This window comes from Hylobates moloch, unplaced genomic scaffold, assembly GCF_009828535.3.
Source record: "Hylobates moloch isolate HMO894 unplaced genomic scaffold, HMol_V3 SCAFFOLD_2, whole genome shotgun sequence".
NCBI lineage: Eukaryota > Metazoa > Chordata > Mammalia > Primates > Hylobatidae > Hylobates > Hylobates moloch.
The window spans coordinates 32723861-32733122 of record NW_026652277.1 but is presented as its reverse complement, the minus strand read 5'-3'; the positions used below and the strand labels follow the sequence as shown (position 1 = coordinate 32733122).

At 43.4% G+C, this 9262-nt stretch overlaps 1 protein-coding gene across 1 annotated transcript in view; it reads right to left on the bottom strand.

The window, feature by feature from the left end:
• Positions 1-439, bottom strand: part of LOC116484093 (histone H2A.Z) — a 7194-nt gene extending 6755 nt beyond the window's left edge. The window contains exon 1 of the mRNA XM_032178920.2: positions 259-439. Coding sequence (XP_032034811.1) covers positions 259-261 — 3 coding nt within the window. The 5' untranslated portion in view covers positions 262-439. The remainder of the gene's footprint in view (positions 1-258) is intronic.
• Positions 440-9262: the final 8823 nt, after the last annotated feature.

The following is a 9262-nucleotide window of genomic DNA, read 5'->3' as shown; positions in this document are numbered from 1 at the left end:
GCGCTCGCCACGGCCGCGCGCCTCCGCCCGCCCGCCGGCCCCCAGCGGCGCTGCGCGCGCCACCCAACCGTCACCGCCCGCCGCGAGATCCGAGGCTGCTCCGCTAGCAGCCGACAAAACACCTCCCCCCCCACTCTTCTAAATCCTGTCTCCGCGCGTACCCAACCGTCGCCACTTCACCCCCATCCCTCTGTGTAACGGGTTTTTCTCCCGCCGGCAAAAACCCGCGGAGTCATCGAGCGTCTCTGCGAAGTTTACCATTTCGAATTCCGCTGAAGCTCAAGCAAGCAAGGCAGAGAAAAGGCTAATCGGACCCACGGTGAGATCCCACCACCTACTCCTTCGTCGCACCGCGATTCAAACTGCGCTGTCTCCCGCCTTCCTTGCTCCCTTTATACTGCAGAATGTTCCCTCATCCGGGAACTCGGATTGCTCATCCCACCAATGGCTGCCACCCGCCCTCGGGACGCGTCCTTGAGACTTTAGCCAATGAGCAAGCGAATAAAAGGGTGGAGGGGCGGGCGCTTCTAAGCTCCAGCCGCGATTGGGGTGTGGGGAGCGAGGCGGGGGAAGGCGGAGGGATGGGAACCGGGGAGAAGAAGGGCACCGCGGCGGGAGGGAAGAAACAGAGCGAGCTACGCTGCGGGAGCGCAGTTACCAGCCGGCTGCGGTCACGTGCCTGGAGGAGGAGCTGAGACCTCAGGGGAGGGGCGCGCGGTAGTGCCCCGGGTCCCCTAGCAGGGCTCTGGAGACCACGTGAAGTCTCCTTGGTATGTAGCACGCCGCCCCCACCACTCCCAGCCCCACTCCCAGCGCCTCTCGGGCGGAGACCTGCGACCCGCAGCCGCCTTCCGGGACCCCGGGCACCCCCTCCCTACCCCCTCAATCCCTGGCGGCTCCTCCCGTCTGACAGGTGGCGCGAACGCGTCCAGTGAGAGGAGTCTGAGGTTTGCCCTGACGTTTACCACAGCCTTAGTAGAGATTCCGTGTTTCTTCCCTCTAGGCGAGTCCCCAGCCACCAACAGATCACGACCCGCTGCTCCCACTTTATTTTCAGCCGGGTCTTCGACCTCTCTCTCACTACTTATGAAATCCCCCACGGAATAGTTCTGTGACAGCAAACGGTGAAGCCAAGTCACCTCACTGGTCACGAAACCCTTTTTGTCTATACTTAGGGAGCTTCTGGCGAGGCAGTATTCTTTAATCAAATCATAAACCATATTTTTTGGAGACTACACATCAATGGATTGTACCTGTAGCCTGGTGTGTAAAGCTCATTTAGTGAAACCTCAGAGCTATTAGGTGTCAACTTTTCTACGGTAAATATTTTGCCACATGACAAATATTCGGCAAATGTCGATGGAGTAACTCTGACATGATTTTCAGGCAGTTACAGAGGGTCCACGCAATGCAATCAATTGCAAATGATGAGGTTAAAATAATGTTACTGTACACACAGTACTATCCTTCCAACTAGTAGATTATTAACACCTATGTATATCTCCAGCTGCTTGGGGACAGTAGTGTCTCAATCTCATTTGTAGTGTTTTAGTGTATTACACTTTTTTTGTTTGTTTGTTTTGTTTTGTTTTTGAGACGGAGTCTCGCTGTCGCCCAGGCTGGAGTGCAGTGGCTCGATCTCGGCTCACTGCAGGCTCCGCCCCCCGGGGTTCACGCCATTCTCCTGCCTCAGCCTCCCAAGTAGCTGGGAATACAGGCGCCCGCCACCACCCCTGGCTAATTTTTTTGTATTTTTAGTAGAGGCGGGATTTCACTGTGTTAGCCAGGATGGTCTCGGTCTCCTGACCTCGTGATCCGCCCACCTGGGCCACCCAAAGTGCTGGGATTACAGGCGTGAGCCACCGCGCCCGGCCTACACTTTTTAACATAATTGAATAGTTTCAATGTGACGAACATTTTGAAACATATACTCTATGCTGGGCATGGTGGCTTACACCTGTAATCCCAGCACTTTGGGAGGCCAAGGCGGGCAGATTACGAGGTCAGTAGTTCAAGACCAGCCTGGCCAACATAGTGACACGCCATCTCTACTAAAAATACAAAAATTAGCCAGGCATGGTGGCGTCCACCTGTAATCTCAGCTACTCGGTAGGCTGAGGCAGGAGAATCGCTTGAACCCGGGAGGCGGAGGTTGTGGTGAGCCAAGATCGTGCCACTGCACTCAGCCTGGGCAACAGAGCGAGACTCCTTCTCAAAAACAACAACAGCAGCAAACATATACTCTGAAGTACTTTAGATTGGGTTTCAATTTGAAAGATTTTATCGAATTAGAGGACCTCCCAATTTCTGTGAGATAAATTCTAGAGAAGAGCTTCCCAACAATTTTGACATTGAGGTTTATTATTTCTTGGAACCAAGGAACTCTTATGATGTCGTCGATAGCAAGACTTCATCCGTTTTCCTACTGATAATATAATAATGATATATTAAGCTATGAAACCTGATATAATAGTTCACGATGGCTCCAGGGAAGCTTTGTGATATGTAATAAACCAACATTAATGCCATCTCTAGTTTAGATAATACTCTGCCAGCTCTTTGCTATGAAGCCCAACAAAAGGAATTTACTGTTGCCTTGCTGAATAGTGGTTAGGAGGATGAACTCAGAAGCAAGTAGAGATGGATTCTGTTCTGCCTCCTCCTCACTGTGTCATCGTAGTTACTAATCTTTCTGAACTTCGAGTTCCTCTTCTGTGAAAAGATAGTATCATCTATTTTCACATGGTTGAAAGTTTAAGGAAAAAGGTATGCAATGTACATAGTAGCATGTGTTTGGCACGTAGTTAGCCGTCAGTAAATAACTGCTATTATTTCCTACATTGGATGCTAGAGGGGGATGAAATAAAGTATCTTTTGTTTCTAAATCTTTTTTGCTATTTGGTATATTTTCTTTCTTCGATATGGAAGCAGCAAGCTTGAAACCTGCCCAAAGTATACACAACCAACTCTTCCAACATCCAAACTAAAATCCAAAATTGGTTTAATAACTCAATAGTTTTTCTTCAGAGAACAGGACAGTATTACTTTCTGCGCTTTTCTCAGAGTGGTGTGATGATTTCCTACTCTCTTTCCTCCCCCCCCGGAAAAGGTATGATACAAATATGTTAATATTCTTGGTTTATCTTTTCAGTTCCTGTGTTAATGGTAATACATGTATATAATATACTTAGCCAGAGCTATGTAATTATTTTTGTTTAATGCCATACCCAATTAGTTCTCTTGGCATAAAAAATATGAGATGCCAAGGCAAGAGGATCACTTCACCCCAGCTGTTAAAGACCAGCCTGGGCAACATAGCGAGACCCCATCTCTACTAAAAATACAAAAATTAGCCAGGCATGGTGGCCCCTGCCTGTGGTGCCATCTACTCGGGAGGCTGAGGTGGAAGGACCACTTGAGCCCAGGAGGTTGAGGTTGCAGTGAGCCATGATTGTGCCACTGAATTCCAGCCTGTATGATAAACTGAGACCCTGTCTCGAAAAAACAACAACAAAAAATCCTAATATGAGGTAGGCGAACCCACTATTATTGACTCTTTCTTTAATAGCCTTTTCCTAACTAAGCCAGATTTTCCATGACTAGTTACTGTCTCCTTTGAAACACTAGCATGTATGTTAACTACTATTGTTCTTGTCTTTTTATGTAGAAAATTTGAGAGTCTTACAATTGGGAATTATAAATTTCTCAACTACATCTTGCTTTAAAAACATACTTTTAAGAAAATATGAGTAAGTTCTCCAGTTATTTCCAAGGATATTAGCCTAGATCGATAATGGCAAAATTCTTTTCATCAGGAAATCCACATTAGAATCTTGGTTCTCTCTGCCTAGGGCATCCAGGAAAAATATGTGCCTTCAAGGATTCACACAGCTGTGAATAACTGAGTTGCAGTGTGGTATTATGCAAAATATTGAACTAGAGTAAAAGAATGAGGGTTGAGTTTGGGTAGCCACTTACTTGCTATATGGCCTAAAGTATGTTAAACACTGAGGCACAGTTTATTCATTTATTAAATAGGGATTCATAACAGCAGATAAACCAACTTGATAGAATTATGAAAGAGTTTCATTAAGTGTGAAGAATATCTAGAGTGATGTAATAATATTTTTGGCACCGAGGCCATAGTCCTTCCTGAATTCTGTTTAAGTTGAGAAGCCTATGTGTTTAATTCAGTGTTGATAAAACCAAAACCATCAATTTAAATTCCAAATTGCCCAGCTTTGCACTTCTCATGATCACAGATTGCATACAGGTAACAATTCACAAATGCAGGGAATAGATTACAAAGATCAGCAGAATCTACTCAACCCAGATCCACTGCCATTTCAGGAAAACCAAAGATCATGGGACCCAATACCCCTTTTAATATAGCACTAATTTACTTTTTCCATACATTAGTCCTCAGAATTTTTGGAAATTTATTGTTTTAAAATAAAAAAATCAAGATTCTTATCATATTATTCTTTTATTATCTATTATTGATATCAACATTGATCTTTAGGATTTTCAGGGCAGGGGAAGGGAGTCCATGTGTTGAAATTTTTTTCCTAAATAATAGTGTATTTGCCTAGGCAGTGGGTCCTCCTTCTCTGTATTCCTGTGTTCTACATCTGTGGATTTAACCAATTGAGGATCAAAAATATTCACAACATAAGCTGGGTGTGGCCAGGCGCCGTGGCTCACACCTGTAATCCCATCACTTTGGGATGCCGAGGCAGGTGGATGACTTGAGGCCAGGAGTTTGAGACCAACCTGGCCAACATGGTGAAACCCTGTCTCTAATAAAACTACAAAAATTAGCCACGTGTGGTGGCATGCACCTGTAATCCCAGCTTCTCAGGAGGCTGAGGCAGGAGAATCGCATGAACTTGGGAGGCAGAGGCTGTAGTGAGCAGAGATCGTGCCACTGCACTCCAGCCTGAGTGACAGAGTGAGACTTGGTCTCAAGAAAAAATAATAATAAGCTGCGTTTGGGGTGTGACGGTTCATCCCTATAATGCCAACAATTTGGGAGGCTGAGGTAAAAGGATCACATGAAGCCAGGAGTTCAAGACCAGCCTGGGCAACATAGCAAGGCCCTGTCTCTAAAATTTTTTTTTCAATTAGCCAGGCATGGTGGTACACACCTGTACTTCCAGCTACCAGGAGCTTGAGGTGGGAGGATACCTTGAGCCTAGAAGTTCAAGGCTGCAGTAAGCCATGATCACACCACTGCACTCCAGCCTGGGTAACAAAGCAAGACCCTGACTTCCTTTCTATTTGAAAATTTTAAAAAGTATGGTTGCATCTGTACTAAACATATACAGACATTTTTTCCTGTAATTTCCTAAACCATATAGTGTACCAACTATTTACATAGCATAGGCATTGTAATGGATATTACAAGTAATCTAGAGATGATCAGAAGCATACAATGTGCATAGGTTATATGCAAATACTACTATGCCATTTTATGCAAGGGATTGAGCATTCATGGATTTGGGTATCCAAGCGGTGGGGCGTGGGGACAGATCCTAGAGCCAGTCCCCCACAGATACAGAGGGATGATTGTATTAGTATTTTTGTGACACTTATCTCCACAGCTAAATTATAAATACACACAGTAATGCCCCTATTGCATATTTCTAACATAGTGACCAAGGAAATTGTTGTAGAGATTTAACACATTTTTATTACTGTATTGTCTTCTTTTGTCTGTATATATGCAACTGAGATGGAAGGCAATACCATACATTATACCGCATGATACATAACCATTCCCTAATAACAGAATATATGATATCACTAGATTGGTGCTGTCAGCCTGTTAGGTAAAATAGAGCATAGCCATCAAGTCATTCTACTTTCCAGGCAATATGCCAAGAATAGCAGTTGGGAGATGGGATATGTAGTGCTTAGGAGCTTCCTTCAATCTAGCTAAGAAGACTAAACAGGGAGGAAAATTCAAACAATTAAAACCACATTAAGAAGGCTGTTACAGACTGGGTGTGGTGGTTTTCGCCTGTAATCCCAGCACTTTGGGAGGCCGAGGTGGGTGGATTGCTTGAGGCAAGGGATTCGAGACCAGCCTGGCCAACATGGCGAAACCCTGTCTCTATTAAAAATATAAAAATCAACTGAGCATGGTGGTGCATGCCTGTAGTCCCAGCTACTCAGGAGACTGAGGCATGAGAATTGCTGGAAGCCAGGAGGCGAAGGTTGCAGTGAATGGAGATCATGCAACTGCACCCCAACCTGAGTGACAGAGTGAGACTCTGCATCAAAAAATAATAATAATAAAATAAATAAATAAATAATAAATTAGAAGGCTGTTACAAAATAAGTATCTGATTGGCTGCCAAATAAACAGTACCTCTAGTTTAAAGGACAGAGACAATTGCAGGCTGGAGCATTTTGAAGAGTTTATGTTTAAATGGACTAAGGAGAGTGTTTGACTGGAATGGTGAATTGGTGTAAGAAGTAGCAGTTAGAAGGTAGGACACATAGTGTTTTAATCTGTTTTGTGCTACTGTGATGAAATACCTGAGACTGCATAGTTTATAGAACAGAAATTTATTTCTCACAGTTCTAGGGGCTGGGAAGTCCAAGATCAAAGCATTGGCAGGTTTGGCTGTCTGGTTGAGGGCTGCTCTCTCCTTCGAAGATGGAGCCTTGATGCTGTATCTTCTAGAGTGGAGAACACTGTGTCCTTACATTGTGGAAGGCAAAGAAAGTTGAAAAGGGATGAACCCTCTCCATGAAGCCCTTTTATGAGGGCACCTAATCTCAATCATGAGGGTGGTCCCATGACTCAATCTCCTCCCAATGGCCATACTTGCCAACACTTTTGCATTGTGAACTAAGTTATAACATAATTTTTGAAGGGGACAAAAACATTCCAACCATAGCTAATGTTCATCAGAATAAAGCTAAATTTGGTGTTGAAAATAAGTTTTGACCAAAAGGTATAAACTGCAGTGGTGGGTACAACATCCAGGAAGTTTCCTTAAATGAGGCAAACCGATTTCTTATTTTTGCTGACTGGATTGAAGACAGAATTGGAGAGCTATCTTGAACCATGAAAGGAACTTAGGAATATAGGCCACACATAAGGGAATAACAAGATAAATGGAGCAAAGGTCTTTGATACTATGGAGTGTCAAACCTACCCTGGATCTCTCTGAACATGGGCATCTATTTTGTTTGAGCCCCTTTTATTTTGAGTCATCTGTCACTTGCAGCTGAACCGAATCCAAACTATTATAATAAGTCAATGCCCTAAATACTTGGAGAAGGATAGCAGACTTTACCCTGAGAGACTGAGGAACCAATGAATATTTCTGAGAAAGAAAGAATACAGGGTTCCTCATTTTTAGGATACTAATTTAATATGGGTTACAGGGCAAATCAGAAAAGAGAAAAATTTTGTTAGAAGGCTGATAAAGTTGATATCACTTAGGTATAAAGCCTATGATACAGTTTCGCTGTGTCCCCACCCAAATCTCATCTTGAATTCCCATGTGTTGTGGGAGGTACCAGGTGGGAAGTAATTGAATCATGGGGGCAACTGTTTCACGTGATGTTCTCATGATAGTGAATAAGACTCACGAGATCTGATGGTTTCATTGTTTTTTTATGTTTTGCTTTTTTTGAGAAAGAGTCTCCCTCTGTCACCCAGCCTGGAATGCAGTGGCACGATCTCAGCTTACTGCAACTTCTGCCTCCCAAGCTCAAGCCTCAGCTTCCCAGAGGAGCTGGGACTACAGGCGTGCACCACCACACCCAGCTTTTTTTTTCTTCTTTTTTTTGTAGTTTTAGTGAAGATGGGGTTTCATCATGTTGGCCAGGCTGGTCTTGAACTCCTGACCTCAGGTGATCCGCCTGCCTCAGCCTCCCAAAATGCTGGGATTACAGGTGTGAGCCACCACATCTGGCCGAGATCTGATGGTTTTAAAAACAGGAGTTTGCCTGCACAAACTCATTCTCTCTTTGCCTGCTGCCATCCATGTAAGATGGGACTTGTACCTCCTTGCCTTCTGCCATGATTGTGAGGCTTCCTCAGCCATGTGGAACTGTAAGTCCAATTAAACCTCTTTCTTTCGTAAATTGCCCAGTCTCAGGTATGTCTTTATTAGCAGCATGAAAACAGACTAATACAGCCTAAAACTTACATAACACTGAAACTAAGTGAAGGTTGTAAAACATCTTGAAAGAAAAAGCACTAATATTTTGTTATTAATATGCTATTTAGGAAGATGTAGGGGGGATGGTGGATACTAAGCACATAAGAAAAAAACGCCAGGTTTTTGAGGTTGGTGGTCTGGGATATAAAGTACAAAATCATCTATAGGAATAGGGAAGGTAAAAGGATAGATGCGAATTAAGAGGGATAGAGAAAGAGGTAAGTCAGGGAAGTTATGAAATATTGACTGTACATTGACCTTAGGGGAATCCAAGTAGAATTTCCTACTAAGTATGTTGGCAATAAGAGAAAGCAATCATTAAAGAGTCAGGAAACAACAGATACTGGAGAGGATGTGGAGAAATAGGAACACTTTTACACTGTTGGTGGGACTGTAAACTAGTTCAATCATTGTGGAAGACAGTGTGGCGATTACTCAAGGATCTAGAACTAGAAATACCATTTGACCCAGCCATTCCATTACTGGGTATATACTCAAAGGATTATAAGTCATGCTACTATAAAGACACATGCACACGTATGTTTATTGCAGCACTATTCACAATAGCAAAGACTTGGAACCAAACCAAATGTCCATCAGTGATAGACTGGATTAAGAAAATGTGGCACATATACACCATGGAATACTATGCAGCCATAAAAAAGGATGAGTTCATGTCCTTTGTAGGGACAGGGATGAAGCTGGAAACCATCATTCTCAGCAAACTATCTCAAGGACAGAAAACCAAACACCGCATGTTCTCACTCATAGGTGGGAATTGAACAATGAGAACAATTGGACACAGGGCAGGGAACATCACACACTGGGGGAGGGGGGAGGGATAGCATTAAGAGAAATACCTAATGTAAATGACGAGTTATTGAGTGCAGCACACCAACATGGCACGTGTATACATATGTAACAAACCTGCACATTGTGCACATGTACTCTAGAACTTAAAGTATAATAAAATAAAAAATAAATAAATAAAAATTTTGAATTAAAAAAAAAGAAAGAAAATTAAAAGGCAGCCGAAGAAAAAGACCCAGAAAAGTAAAGGGTGATTTCACAGTGGGCAC